Source organism: Lithobates pipiens, unplaced genomic scaffold (genome assembly GCF_037356315.1).
Source record: "Lithobates pipiens isolate NorthernLeopardFrog02 unplaced genomic scaffold, aLitPip1_a1.2 Scaffold_23, whole genome shotgun sequence".
Classification (NCBI taxonomy): domain Eukaryota; kingdom Metazoa; phylum Chordata; class Amphibia; order Anura; family Ranidae; genus Lithobates; species Lithobates pipiens.
In genome coordinates this window covers 65,313,951-65,329,985 of record NW_027507785.1, presented here as the reverse complement: position 1 = coordinate 65,329,985, position 16,035 = coordinate 65,313,951, and the positions used below count along the sequence as shown (strand labels likewise).

The following is a 16,035-nucleotide window of genomic DNA, read 5'->3' as shown; positions in this document are numbered from 1 at the left end:
TTATGAAAAGCTAAATATTACTTGCCTGTATTCCTCTTTTTCTAGTGCTGTGCCATAAAATGGCCGCCTCCAGCCCGTGTGGAACCTGGGAAAATAAAGAATTTGTTATATGATGGTGCTGAATTGTCTTCCCTTTAAAGCCCGAGTGGAAAATGTAACAGGAGTTTTTACACTTATTTAAAACTCCAGCCTTTTTTGTCCCATCTGCTTCTACTTATGGTGCTTTGTGAAAAACTATACTATTACCCCTCCCCCTCCTCCACCTTGTTCCTCTGAATTCACATTGAAGGACACTGCAGCAGGCACACTTCCAATCTATAGGACGCTCAGTCTTCCATAAGACCCACCTGGAGGCTGCTGTGTCCAATGTGGTGCATATAACTTCCATACAGCCTGTTTAATTTGGATGAGAGAAAGTTGGATGTAGATTTGCCCCCCCATAACTTTTATATTTTCTCTGCAGCAGTTGATACATTGATCAAACTACTGTCTATGCCAGTGATGGTGAACCTTGGCACTCCAGATGTTTTGGAACTACATTTCCCATAATGCTCAACTACACTGCAGAGTTCATGAGCATCATGGGAAATGTAGTTCCAAAACATCTGGGGTGTCAAGGTTCACCATCACTGGTCTATGCGGTGTGATCTGGACATCAAACATGTAATAGCATTTTGCTTCATCTGGATGAGAAAGAGTTATCTGCATAGAACCCTTGAGTGCAGTGGTCATCAACCCTGTCCTCAGGGCCCGCTAACACAGATGCCTGTGTTGCACAAATGAACTACACAACACCAGTAATGAGGGGGGGGTAGATTCAGGTGTATGCTGTGCAGGAGGCACGCTACATCCACTGTAACAGCCAGGGCCGTCTTTAAGGCAGGGCAAAAGGGGCAGCTGCCCTGGGCCCTGTCATTGTTGTGGGGCCCAAAGCAGCTACCTCATACTTGCCAACTATCCTGGTTTAAATTCCCTCGTCCTTTGAGGTTTTAGTCCTGTGCTGTGTCCTGAGATCTCAGTGTGAAATGCTGCTACTAATGCTGCCCAGCTCTGCCCTATTGTTGTGTACAGATGACTCACCTGCAGAAATGTGTTTACATGTAAATTACCGACATTCATTTGTATATCATGCCCCCTTGAGGTCATATCCACAGTAATCTCTAGCAACCAATCAACAAGCAGAATTCATGTGCTGTAACCGCTAGCAACTAATTAATGAGCCATAATGTGTGCTGTAACCTCTAGCAACCAGTGGAAATGATACACTAACCTCTGGCAACCAATTACAATAGTTGCCTGATCTGATTCAGTAAACTAATTTTGAGTCTAACTGCTAATTATTGTATGTCTCAGAGGAGGTGGAGAGCTAAACTGCATGGGGGGGCCCCCAAGAAAAGTTTTGCCCAGGGTCCAATCAATATTAAAGACGGCCCTGGATATCATTTGCTGCTCAGTGATTGCAGTATTCTAGTCTGCATCTCCCCAAGGTAATACATAAAACCTGGCCTGTTAGTGGGCTCTGAGGACAGGGTTGATGATGACCACTGCTCTAGTGCACACCGAACTGCTGGACCCAGGAAATCCTCTGCAGTAGACATGTGCGATCAGGTTCATAAGGAATATATTTTCGTACTAATTTGTTATGCCCTGTACACACCAGCGGATTTTCCGTCGGAAAAAACTTTGATGGTTTTTCCGACGGAATTCCGCTCAAGCTTGAAACTGAGCCTCAAGCCTGTATTGATTCAATACAGGACACAGGTTGCCCTGTATTGGTTGCAAGTCTAATATCCAGATGACTCCTGCTGCCTAACACCATTGAGATATACACCACCGCTCAAAGGCAGGTCCTGAGAACTCAGAGATCATTGCTCCAGGTGAAGGGATCCGGGTGCGAGCCACAGCATGCAGATAATGTGGATAATGACAGAACTCTGGACGGCCGCACTCCGATGCTAAAACGATGCTTTATTCAAATAATGTTTAGGACACAGCAAATGACATCACAGTGAAAGATGCTAACAGCTGACGCGTTTAGCACTAAGGCTAGTGCTTACTCATAGCTGGTTAACATGGTGGCAGACAACAAATAAATATATAGAGCGTTGCAATATGACAGTGGGTAGGGCCAGGCGATGAATCAATCAAACAAAAGAGACATCACCTGGTGCCTGTCCACCTGAACCTCTTAGGCCCCTTTCACACGGGGCGGATCAGTAATGATCCGCCCCGTGATGATCCGCTCGCTCAACGGGGATCGCTCCGTTGTCCCCGCTGAGCCGGCTGCGGACAGGGCGGTCTCCGCACACTGTGCGGGGACCGCCCTGTCAGCTCTCCGCTCTCCTCTATGGGGATCGGACGAGCACGGACCGTGTGTCCGTGTTCATCCGATCCGCTCTGCAGACGGACAGAAAAATAGGATTTTCCTCCGTCTGCAGAATCGGACATTTGCGGAGGCGGACAATAGCGGGTGTCTGCGGATGCTCATCCGCAGACACCCGCTATCCCATAGGGAGGAATGGATGTCCGTATTTCATCCGCAAACGGATGGATGAAATACGGACATATCATCCGCATGTGTGAAAGGGGCCTTAATCTTTATACAAGACGATGAAAGCGCTCAGTGTAAGTCCAATGTGAACTACAGTGCATTGCAAACACAAAAGCAAAACCTTTGGCCACATCCCAACAGGGATGGATCGAGGAGGACACATATATAATAGCTGTGTAAAAAAAAAAAGAATTAATAAAAAATTACAAAGAAAATTATTTATATGAAGTGACAAGTAGTGTGCAAAACCCAAATCATTGGATGTGAATGGATATGCCTCAATATAAATGTATGTGAAAAAATGTGTACGTGGTCATAATAAATGCTGAATTGTAAAAACGAAATGAAATTATGAGATTGTAAGTATAAGTATGGTTAAATAACCATGCAAACATAAACTGTGAAAAAGTGATTGAAAGGTGTGAACAATGAAGTACATAAACGTGTGTACAATCGAAAGAATCAAAAGCATTAATATGCACACGGCCGCCCATGCAAAAGCGTCAGAATATATATATATTTATTTGTTGTCTGCCACCATGTTAACCAGCTATAAGTAAGCACTAGCCTTAGTGCGAAACGCGTCAGCTGTTAGCATCTTTCGCTGTGATGTTATTTGCTGTGTCCTAAACATTATTTGAATAAAGCATCGTTTTAGCATTGGAGTGCAGCCGTTAATATCCCCATTATCTGCCTAACACCATTGGTTGCCAAGGTGCATCCTGATGCCCAGTGTAGTAAACCTTAGTTCTTCAGTGACTTGTGTGCCCCTTGGTTGAGAACCACTGGCCTAGCTTCCTGCGGCCGTCCAGAGTTCTGTCATTATCCACATTATCTGCCTAACACCATTGGTTGCCAAGATGCAGGTGTATCCTGATGCCTAATGCAGTAAACCTTGGTTCTCCAGTGACTTGTGTGCCCCTTGGTTGAGAACCACTGGCCTAGCTTCCTTGGTTACCAGGGCACAGGCATCTAACGTTCATGCAGTAGTGGTGAAAGATGTGAAGAGAGGACTTCAGATATGAAAGCAGGAGCTCTGATGTGAAGAGAGGACACCCCTGCGCACCCTTGCGATGCCAAGGAGAGGGTGAGGTCATCTTTGAGTGCAGAAGTCAATGTCCTTCAACCCAATAAATACGGTTCGGCCACCATTAGCCCTCCTCTAATCTGTCAACTTTTCTACGCCACCCAATAGCCTTCAATTTGATAAACATTGATGGCAACCCTAGTCTGATAGGTTGCAATGGACAACACAGACCTAATCATATGTGAGGCCAGCTATGAGTTCCCCCAGGTATCTATAATGCTGTTGCTATGGTGATTTCTTGCTAGTTACTCACCGGCTATATTCTCTTTGCTGCATGCAGATGACCCTCTGGTGATTGTGCTGGTGGGTGGGCACGGTCTCCAGGCTCACCGTCCTCCTCTTCACTCCCGGGGGATGGAGGGGGTTGACACGAGGAGGGAACTGGAGCAAAACAAACACATCCAAGTAAAAGTATTTTACATCACGTAATAGTGAAATAAAACATCAGGCCTGAACATATAAAGAACAATTACAAGCGACATACGGTAGGCTTAGGCCTGGTTCACACCTATGGAGTCTGCTTTTGATCAGTTTCTGCAGTGCTTTTTGCGTTTTTGCGCATGCGTTTCATGACGCATCTTTGCACGTTTTTGATGTGTTTTGGGTTTTTCATTTTTTATGCGTTTTTTTTGGCCAATTTGTTGTTGGTGAGTTAAAAAATGCAAATTGTGGCAAAATCTTTTGCCTTAGTTTCTCCATTGAGCCCTGGTTCACACTTATGTGTTGTGGAAAACGCAGTGAATCCTGTGCATTTTCCGCACTGCATTGCAATCACAGGGCATCCATGTGATCTGCTGCCGGTGTCAATGTTAGATTAAAGTGATTGTAAAGTCTTGTTTAAAAAAAAAAAAACATGTTATACTTACCTCCTCTGTGCAATTGGTTTTGCACAGAGGCAGAGCAACCCAGATCCTCCTCTTCTTGGGTCCCTCTTCTGTGCTCCTGGCTCCTCCTTCCTGTTAAGTGCCCCCACAGCCAGCAGTTTGCTATGGGGGCACCCCAGCAGAGTCGCAGCCCCCTGTGTCCGACCCGGCCCCGCCCGGCCCCCTCTCTCTTCTGATTGGCTAACTGACTTTGATTGACAGCCGTGGGAGCCAATGGCTCAGCCAATCAGGAGGAGAGTCCCAGATGGCTAAGACACTCATGGACATCGCTGGAGAGAGATGTGGCTCAGTTAAGTATTAGGAGGGCTGAGAGGGGCTGCTGCACACAAAAGGTTTTTTGCCTTAATGCATAGAATGCATTAAGGTAAAAAACCTTCTGCCTTTACAACCACTTTAACCGCTTCAGCTCTGGAAGGTTTATCCCCCTTCATGACCAGGCCATTTTTTGTGATACGGCACTGCGCTATTTTAACTGACAATTGCGCCGTCGTGCAACACTGTACACAAATAAAATGGTATGTCCTTTCTTTCCCACAAATAGAGCTTTCTTTTGATGGTATTTGATCACCTCTCTGGTTTTTATTTTTTGTGCTATAAACAAAAAAAATACTGACAATTTAAAAAAAAATCTATATTTTTTGTTTTCTGCTATAAAATATATTCAATACAAAAATCTAATTTCTTCATCATTTTAGGTCAATATGTATTCTACTACACGTTTTTGGTAAAAAAATAAAATAAAAAAATCACAATAAGTGAATATTGATTGGTTTGAGCAAAAGTTATAGCGTCTACAAACTATGGGATATATTTATGAAATTTTTATTTTTTTTATTTATTTTTTTACTAATAATGGCAGAGATCAGTTATAGTGGGACTGCGACATTGTGGCAGACAAATCGGACACTAACTGACACTTTTTAGGGACGAGTGGCACTAATACAGCGATTAGTATTAACAATAGTCACTGTACTAATGACATTTGCAAGGAAGGGGTTAACATCAGGGGGGATCAAAGGGTTAAATGTGATGTTTTGTTACTCTGTGGGAGGTGCTTGTGCTGTGGGAAGGCAGAGATCCATGTTCCTGCTTTGCAGAAACACAGGATCACTACCTTCCCTACTGACAGAACGGCGATCTGCCTTGTTTGTTTACCAGATTGCTGTTTTGCACCTCTCCCAAATGTTTGCCAGGTCTCGGTGGACATGGAGTCCGCTGGACCTGCCGATTGGCTGCCGCAGTGTCCAATCACAGGGGGAGAGGGTCACCAGCGGCGCATGCCCCACACCCGGAAGTGCAGAATCACATACAGGGGCGGTCGGCATCTGGTTAAAGCCATTATAATTTCCCAGTATAATCAAAAAGAAAAGCCACACAGTTGTTATTTTTCACGGGCAAAACTTTATGCAGGCGAAAAGCTTCAGCACATGGTCCCGCCCCCAGAAACACCCCCTGACATGTTTCACCCAATGGGCTTTACCATAGATGATGCATTAGAGTTTCCCATGAAAAAAAGTTTCCTTTCTACACTGATGGGGTTCCATTGATGGGAGGGAGGCTCCATATAACAGAATAATGGCATCATACTTACTACCATGCTGGTGGTATGTGACACTGGCACAGGGGGCAGACACAGGGGGGTGATGGAACATTTTCTTCTAGGAGTGAAGTAATCCCCCCAGGTGACGATCGGTGTACTTGGCAACGACACCCCTTCTGGAGAAAAAGAAGGTGACCATGTGATAAGATTTTGATAAGTGACATCCTTCTTCTAGATCATCCTTTCTCAACTTTATTACCCCGAGGAACTCTTGAAATAATTTCAACTTCTCGGGGAACCCCTGCTAAACAGAATTAAGTCTACAGCTCATGATACATTAGCATAATTAATACATCAAAGAAAGTTGTAAATATAAGAATAAGTAATTAGTGTCCACACTAACATTAGTGGTTAGTTTAGAAGTAGTGGAAAATTACCCCCTTGCATTGGTGATCAGTAAAGGTGGGAGATCAATCCACTATTGCTCAAAGCTCAAGGAACCCCTAGCAACCTCAGGAGGAACCCTTGGTTTTTATAACCTTAGGGGGAACCCTTGGTTTTTATAACCTTAGGAGGATCTCTTGGTTTTTATAACCTTAGGGGGAACCTTTGTTTTTTATAACCTTAGGTGGAACCCGTTGGTTTTTATAACCTTAGGTGGAAGTTGGAACCCTTGATTTTTATAACCTTAGGAGGAACCCTTGGTTTTTATAACATTAGGAGGAACCCTTGTTTTTTATAACCTTAGGTGGAACCCGTTGGTTTTTATAATCTTAGGTGGAAGTTGGAACCCTTGATTTTTATAACCTTAGGAGGAATCCTTGGTTTTTATAACATTAGGAGGAACCCTTGTTTTTTATAACCTTAGGTGGAAGTTGGAACCCTTGATTTTTATAACCTTAGGAGGAACCCTTGGTTTTTATAACCTTAGGGGGAACCCTTGGTTTTAATAACCTTATGAGGAACCTTTGACTTTTATAACATTAGGAGGAACCCTTGTTTTTTTTAACCTTAGGTGGAACCCGTTGGTTTTTATAACCTTAGGTGGAAGTTGGAACCCTTGATTTTTATAACCTTAGGAGGAACCCTTGGTTTTTATAACATTAGGAGGAACCCTTGTTTTTTATAACCTTAGGTGGAACCCGTTGGTTTTTATAACCTTAGGTGGAAGTTGGAACCCTTGATTTTTATAACCTTAAGAGGAACCCTTGGTTTTTATAACCTTAGGTGGAAGTTGGAACCCTTGATTTTTAGAACCTTAGGAGGAACCCTTGATTTTTAGAACCTTATGAGGAACCCTTGGTTTTTATAACCTTAGGTGGAACCCTTGGTTTTTATAACCTTAGGAGGAACCTTTGGTTTTTATAACCTTAGATGGAACCCTTGTATTTTATAACCTTAAGTGGAACCCTTGGTTTTTATAACCTATAACCTCCGCAGAACCCTGGTTGAGAAACACTGTTCTAGATGCTCACATATAGTATTCAGTCTACTGCCACATACACACGATCGGACTTTCCACCGGACAATCCGAAGGACTTCGCAGCTGAGGTCCGCCAGACTCTCAAACAAACGGATTTGGCCACACACGATCACTCCAAAAGTCAGACGGATTAGAACGTGATGACGTAGAATAAGGAATTTCATAGCCAGCAGCCAATAGCTGCCCTAGCGTCGGTTTTAGTCCGTCGGACTAGAACACAGACAAACGGATTGTCCGCTAAAAGCCGAGTCCGGCGGACAAAATTGAAGCCAGTCTTTTTTCTAAGTCCGCCGGACTTTTGGGAAGAAAAAGTCCGCTGGAGCCCACACGCGATCGAATTGTCCAACGGACTCTGGTCCGCCGGAAAGTCTGATCGTGTGTATGCAGCATAAGGCTTGTTCACTCTAGCTTTGCTCTCTGAAGTATTATTGGCATTCGGATTTCTCTTCAGAGAGCATTTGACAGATGGTGAGGAGGTGTTGTATCGCCTTTTCACTAGTAAATATGAACAAAGAAATAATGAATTACATCTGCGCTTGTGAAGGTGCTGCTGGTATAGGGTGGTAGTACTTTCAAAGGCAGTGAATTTAACAAATGATCGTGCGTGTTCTGCTGCCTAAACTGATCAGGGGTGGTCCGAAAAGAGCCAGGTGAAGAAGAAAAGATGGAAGGCGCGTGATCTGAAGCTTTGATCAAAAGATGTATACAGTTTATTCACATAAAAAATGATAAAAGCATATGCAAAGTATCTACGTATTCATAAAAGCAGGTTAACAACATATTCACATTAGAAACTTGTTTTTAAAAACAGGCATGCCCATACAAGGACAAGCATTCGAAAGGTGGGCTCTTCATCAGAGGACATCCTCGAAACGCGTTAGCCCACCTTTCGAATGCTTGTCCTTGTATGGACATGCCTGTTTTTAAAAACAAGTTTCTAATGTGAATATGTTGTTAACCTGCTTTTATGAATACGTAAATACTTTGCATATGCTTTTATCATTTTTCATGTGAATAAACTGTATACATCTTTTGATCAAAGCGTCAGATCTTCGCGCCTTCCATCGTTTCTCCTTCACAACGCCTTTTCATTGCCTGCTTTAACCCTTTCAACACTACACTAGCACGCAGCAACTGCATGTATTGCACATGTTTGTGGGGTGCTTGCGGGGCAGCCCTGTTTGCTTGAATAAAGGGGGTAGCAATTGGTGGTGGGGGAGGGGGTATTGTAAAAGCGTGGCCCAACTGCAGTGTTTTATTGGCCCCCAACCACTAGTATGAAGGGGGGTTAAAAATGCATGGTTGAGACATGTTTTTAGTGCCCTCCCCCAACAGCCCCCTTAAGCTGCAATGGCAGAGAATGGGGGTGTTTACAGGCCGTGGTCATTGATGCTTCACATCCGCAGCAAAAACTAGCCAACAAAACACAATATTCGGGCCGGGAAGCCTGCTGATCACGACCCATTCAAGCAAATTGTGAAGTGCTGCAAACACCCATATACAATGCACGTAGTTGTTGGGCATTTATTCAGCACAAATGGTGTTAAAGCAAGTGGTGAGTCACAAAACCTCAGTAGTCTATGAAAAGTGATCCAAATGTGGATTGATTTTCAGAGGAGCAGCAGGTTTGGACACACATCTAAACCTAGCCTGTGAGATATGGTTTTTGTCATTTTTACAAGCCTACAATGGGCAATGATGACTTTTAATGCTTTGCAATTGCATTTTTTTCCCCTTTATTTTCACCTGGTGATCCTCCCAGTAACACACTTCCTGTCCTAGGGAGATAGCGCTCACTTACTGTACTGCATGTACTTGCTTCTTATTTAAACTACAGAACACCACCCCATCTCCGCATCATCCTAAAATGGGGGGGGGGGGGGGGTTCTGCAGTCCACCGAGTGAACTGGGCAGGGCTGATAATACTGCTCAGGGTTCACTGCAGAAGAGTGCACAGGAAGTCTCAAACTCACCAGATTTCTGGCAGGATCAATTCATATTTTGCACTTATTAAACACTTTTAATGGTATATTTAACAGACCAAACGGTAGCAAATCATTGTTAAGGTAGAACTATAGGAAAAACTTTTTTTTTTTTTGATAGAGTAAAGGAGGGTTATAAACCCTGTCAGTTATTCGGCCATCTGTGTATTCGGCCATCTGTGTCCCGATTTGGAAGATTTCCCTTCACTTCCTTTCCCATAGACACAACAGGAAGTGAAAGGAAATCTCTCCAAAGTGCAGGAATCCAGAACTCGCGTCCCCATTGGAAGATTTCCCTCTATTTCTGTTCCGATGACAACCCAAAATTTGTGATTTTCTTTGACTTTTGATAACAGTCTCCAGGACAAATAAAGAGGATGAATCCTCTTAACGGGGGGCACAGAGAGCAATAAAGGGTCCCTTTCCAATGTATCCAAAGCTAAAGAAAAAGTTTTTGCCTTTAGTTATACCTTTAGGAATACAGCGGACTGCACAATGGAGGGATTCAGAGCTTGTCTACTTACTCAGGCTCATTCTTTGGCCTTGCCGGGGGTCAGAGGATGACCTGCAATGACAGAAACATTTCTACTTCTACTGTTATATATAAGCCACTTCTGTATCATGTTGATGTTTAAAACCCCAAGCCAAACATTTCAGGAAAATGGACGATCGTCTTCCCAAAAGGGAGATTTTAGTTATAGGTGGAGCCCAAAATTGTACCCAACCAATGGCCAGGATCCATGCCATCTCCTCTATGTACATTGATTGAGGACTCGGGTCAGTCTCTGCTTCAACCCGATGTAAAGGGGACTCTGACGGGGATCATGATATAAGGGGGATTTTAATGGGGATTTTAATATAGGGGGTATTCTATTGGGGACCATGATTTAAAGAGGGACTCTAATGGGGACCTCCTCATGTAAGGGGCATTCTGATGGGGACCGCAATGTAAACGGGACTCTGAAGGGGACCATGATGTAAAAGGGACTCTGATGGGGACCATGATGTTGGAGGGTTCTGATGGGGATTATAATTTAAGGACGACTCTGATGGGGAGCCTGATGTAAAGAGGACTCTGATGGGGTGATATAAGGGCTAACTCTGGTGGGAACCCTGATGTAAGGGAAAACTTTGATGGGAACCCTGAAATAAGGGGGGTGGGGTGGGACTTCAATGTAAGGGGGGGCTCTGGTGGGAACCCTGATATGAGGGGCTCTGATGGGAAACGTGAACTGTGATGGGGACCCTGATATGGGGGGGGGGGGTGATGTAGGGGGAGACTCTGATGGTGAGCCTTTTATAAGGGGGGGCTCTGATGGGGATCCTGATGTAAGGGAGGACTCTGATGGGGATCCTGATGTAAGGGAGGACTCTGGTGGGGATCCTGATGTAAGGGAAGACTCTGATGGGGATCCTGATGTAAGGGGGGACTCTGATGGGGATCCTGATGTAAGGGAGGACTCTGATGGGGATCCTGATGTAAGGGAGGACTCTGATGGGGATCCTGATGTAAGGGGGGATCTGATGGGAATCCTGATGTAAGGGGGAACTCTGATGGGAATCCTGATGCAAAGGAGGACTCTGATGGGGATCCTGATGTAAGGGAAGGCTCTGACGGGGATCCTGATGTAAGGGAGGACTCTGATGGGGATCCTGATGTAAATGGGGATTCATATATTAATTTAAAAAAAATGTCAGCCAACAAATATTTATAAAATGTACAATGTGGCCCTAATACTGAAAAGTTCTGAATGAATGTAGCGTGCGTTCAGCGCACTGCAGCGTAAAAGTGTTGCGCGCGGTCGGACGTTGCGGGCGCACTCACCTTGCGTCCTCCCAGCCCCGGGAATCCTCTGATTACTGGAGAGACGCGGTGATGAGATCCTCTTAGGAGATGAAATAGATGAACTTCTCCTCTGTAACTCAATCTCTCTCCTCTCTCTCCTCTCTCTTTGCTCTCCGGAGGACTGTTTGCATCATGTGACCGCCTGCTTCTATGGGAAACAGAAATCCTGCGGACAATAGGCCCGGCAAGTGGCAGGGCAGGTCCGGGGACTCCCACAGAGGGGACTCAGGAATCCATTGTACACAAACTCGTCATTATCAGATCGGCAGCAAAGCCTGTCACCTGGCAGAGAAATGGTTAACTAATCTCTTGGCTGCAAAAGGTCTCAGCAGGCGGTTACAATGTAACTTTACAAAGTATATAGAAAGACAGAACACTCCATAGGAGTTAAAGCGGAACTTCACTCTTCCAATCAACATTGACTATTTGTAATCCTCATGCTGCTCGCATTAGTAAATAGATAGGAAAATGATGTCATACACATCCCAGGAGTCTTCAGGAGGGGGGAGGGATTTTCTCAGCTAGGCACACCCTCCTGCCTGCATGCCTGAGGTAAGGGTAGATGGAATCCAGGAAGTAAATGCTACATGAACTGTCTGTCCTTACTCAAAATGGCCAGAAATGCTAGAGGGGTGTCTATCAATGTGATTTCTCAAATGAAATAAATTGTGTTTTTGGTTTATGGTGCTCAGATGCAGAGTGGTTCCGCTTTAAGGCTCTGTTTACACTTGTACGACTCCAAAGTTGAGCGGACTTTGGTGTGCGACTTTGAATGGGTGCGACTTATATACGACTTGGATAATGGACGACTGTTGCACTGTATACAAGGGAGAAAAGTTCCTCCAAAGTGGGGTTTTTAGGCAGCAAAGTGAAAAAATGTGTCAATATTGTATATAAAAAAAAAAGGATTGTTTATTAGTAGTACCAAAGGGCATAACATGATGGTTAAAAAATGAGCACCAGTAGGAAAATTAAAACTAAACCAAATATACACTTGCAGACAGGAGTTTCATAGCAACATTAATAATGAAATGTCGACAGTATGAAAGATTGGACTGACGCATTTCAACCCATATACCAAGGGTTTTCTTCAGAGGATCGGTCTGCTAATGAAAATATATATATTGTTGTACTGTATAACATTCAGGAGCGACTTTCATGCAACTTTTAAGGGTTAACATTAATATTCTAACCCTAAGGCTCCATGCAGTTTGCTTTTTCTGCAGTGCTTTCCATGTTTTCGGATACGCATCTTTTGACCGGTTTTTGATGCTTTTTGTTTTTTGCAATTTTTATGCTTTTTTAATTTTTTTATTTGGCCAATTTGTTGTAGGGCAGATTAAATAATGCAAAATCCATCAAAAACGCACTAAGGGCACACGCAGTCCAGTGCGTTTTATTTCTGCATCAAAAACACGTGGAAAGTAGGTTATATGGTTTTCAATGACATTGTTCACACCAGTGCTTGCAATTTCAGAAAAAAATAAATTAGACCATGCTGCATTTTTCCTGCACTGGACTGTGCTGGAACGCACCAAAAATGCTCTGGAAGAAACATGTCCTTAGGTTAAGAAAAAGAGGGGGAAAAAATTAACCGGACTGCATCAAAAACTGACCAAAAATGCACCAAAAACACACTGGAACGCATCAAAAACTCATCCAAAGCACGGATGCATAAAAAAAGCACCAAAAACGCACTGCAACGCGTCAAAAACTCATCAAAAACACGGATGCATAAAAAAAAAGCATCCGGAGGGCGTTTATGTGGTGTGAACCAGCCCTTAAAGAGCTCTACATGCTCTTCTGCAGCATCTCCATTGGAGGCTATTGAACCAAAAAAGCAAAAAAAAAAAAAAAGCAGCATTTTGCGTTTAAAAAAGTCCCTGACCCTTTCCAGGCACAAAGATGCATTGATGTGAACACGTTCCATAGGAACCCATATTAAAAATAATGACCTGCAAAAAAAAACAAAAAGCATGAAAAAACGCATTGGTGTGAACCGATCCTTAGGCACGACTTTTATGCAACTTTTAAGGGTTCACATTGAAGTCTATGACCCTAAGGCTCCATTCACACCTATGCACTTTGCTTTTGAGCATTTCTGCAGTGCTTTTTGCATTTATTTATTTTTTTTACCACAATTTTGCTGTGATTTGCATTTTGCATTTTTTTTTTTTTTTTATGGTTTTTTGGGCAAACCTGTTAAAAAACGCAAAATGCAAATCACTGCAAAATTTCAGTAAAAATGCGGAAAAAAAAACCACTACGTGCTTTTCTGCAGCTTCTCCATTGAAGTCTAATGAAACAAAAATGCAAAAACAAAAACAAAAAAAAAACACCACCGTCTTGCATTTAAAAAAGTCCCTGACCCTTTCCAAAAACGCAGAGGCACAAAAATGCATTGATGTGACCGTATTCCATAGGAACCCATGTTAAAAAAATGTCCTGTGTTTCTGCAAAAAAGCATGAAAAACACGCATTGGTGCGAATGGAGCCTAATGCCGCGAACACACAAGTGGATTTTCCATCGGAAAAAACTTGGATGGTTTTTCCGACAGGAATTCCGCTCAAGCTTGGCTTGCATACTCAAGGTCACACAAAAGTTCGCTGAACTTTCGACCGCCAAGAACGCGGTGACATGCAACACTACGACGAGCCGAGAAAATGAAGTTCAATGCTTCCGAGCATGCGTCGAATTGTTTCTGAGCATGCGTAAGAATTGTGCGCGTCGAAATTGCTACAGATGATTAAAATTTCCGATCAAAACTTTTTCCGACCGAAAAATTGAGAACCAATGGTTGCATTTTCCGACCAAAACCTCTCATCGGTCTTTTGCTGGCCCGAATTTCCGATCGTGTGTACGCGGCATAAGGCCCCTTTCACACTTGTGCGACCGGAAAGTCGCGTGATTTTCCTGCAATTTTTGCCAGGACTAGGGATGAGCTTCGTGTTCGAGTCGAACGTACGTTCGACTCGAACATTGGCTGTTCGTCCGTTCGGCGAAATCCGAACATTTTGGTCCGTTCGCATCAAATTCGCGTGGCGCTCACGGCCCACAATGCACTGCGATGGCGCATGATTGGCCAAGCATGCACTGTGACCCCGCATGCTTGGCCAATCGCAGCGCCAGCAGCGAGGAGAGCCATGATTGGCCACAGGCAGGATGCCTGTGGCCAATCATAGCTCAGGCTGTGTAGTGCACGCCCCACACTATATAAGGCCGCCATCGCGGCGGCCTCGTGTAGTGTGTTGGCGTCTGAAGCAGTGGGTGTTCTGTGTACCTTCAACACAGTACACACCGATCGTTTTCGGCCGATTTTCTATCTTGCTGTTGTGTAGTGGTTATTGTCTGCGTGCCCTGACCGCAGTATACACCGCTATATTCACCTCACCTTTATAGCTAGTGATCTATCTTTAATAATAGAGCTTGCAGTCAGTAGTGTTAGGAGATAGTGCGTGCTGTCTGCGTGCTCTGTACCCAGTACATACCGCTATATCCACCTACATAGCTGTTCTCTATTTGAGCCCACTTGCCATCTGCAGGAGTTAGTGGATGTTGTGTGCCTCTAGCACAATATACACTACCCAACTGCTGTTTTACCCAACTCCCTTCAGGCCATTACCATGTCTGGAAGGCCAGCAAGGAGAGGCAAACAGGCGCGAGCCGATAAAAGAGGGCAAGCAGGCTCTGTGTCTAGAGACAACAGTGCTGGTCGTGGACGCGGTGCATTGTCATCAGCACGTGGCCATGGGACATGCTTGTCCTTCTTTTCGGCAGCTGGACATGTTGAACCGCAACATGCCAACGACTTGGTAGAGTGGATGACCAAGCCCTCTTCATCCTCCTCATCCTCTCTCACCCAGTCTCAGGGTAGTAGCAAAGCAGCTGCCAACGCATCGTCTTCCCTCCTCTCAATGTCATCATCAGTGACTCCTTCCCTAGACCCACCACGTCCTCCTGAGGAGTCTCCTGAACTCTTTGAGCACAGTGTTGGGTACATGCTCCAGGAGGATGCCCAGTGTTTTGTGGGCTCTGATGATGACACTCAGCTAGAGGAAGGCAGTAGCGTGAGTGCAGAGAGAGGGGATGCTCAAGAAGGACAGCAATCTGGCAGTCATGTTCCACAAGCTTTAGCATACTGCCAGGTTTGCTACAGCGATGAAGAGGGAGGGGATGATGAGGGCACTGACTCCACGTGGGTGCCTGGAAGGAGGGAGGAGGAGGAGGGGGAGGAGGAGGCACATGTCCAACGAGGCAGGATGCCCTCCGGGGGCCAGCTTAGGGGCAGCACACCGACTGAATCACACCGCAGAGCTCCGCCTGTGCAGAGCGCTTCCTCTGCGCATTATTCTAAAAGTTCTTTGGTGTGGGCCTTTTTTGAGACGAGTGCATCAGATCGCACCGCTGCTATTTGTAACATATGTCTCAAGCGTATCTCACGTGGCCAAAACATCAGCCGCTTGGGCACCACATGCTTGACCAGACATATGTTGACCTGCCATGCAGCTCGTTGGCAAGCGTACCTCAAAGACCCACACCAAAGAACAAAGCGGACCTCTCCTTGCTCCTCATCAGCTGGCATCTCCAACCCCACTAAACCTTCAGTCCTCTCTGAAACCTGCTCTGAGAGGAATGAAGGTGTAGAATTAGGTGTGTCACAG

General features: G+C 44.6%; 1 protein-coding gene across 1 annotated transcript; it reads right to left on the bottom strand.

The window, feature by feature from the left end:
* LOC143927119 (uncharacterized) lies at window positions 1-11,586 on the bottom strand. Its single transcript, XM_077451073.1, has 5 exons — window positions 11,353-11,586; window positions 10,052-10,092; window positions 6,114-6,238; window positions 3,892-4,019; window positions 1-85 (listed from the first exon to the last, which is right to left on the bottom strand). Exons 2-5 carry the CDS (start codon window positions 10,059-10,061, stop codon window positions 1-3), a joined length of 348 nt encoding a protein of 115 aa, XP_077307199.1. The 5' UTR covers window positions 10,062-10,092; window positions 11,353-11,586.
* Window positions 11,587-16,035: the final 4,449 nt, after the last annotated feature.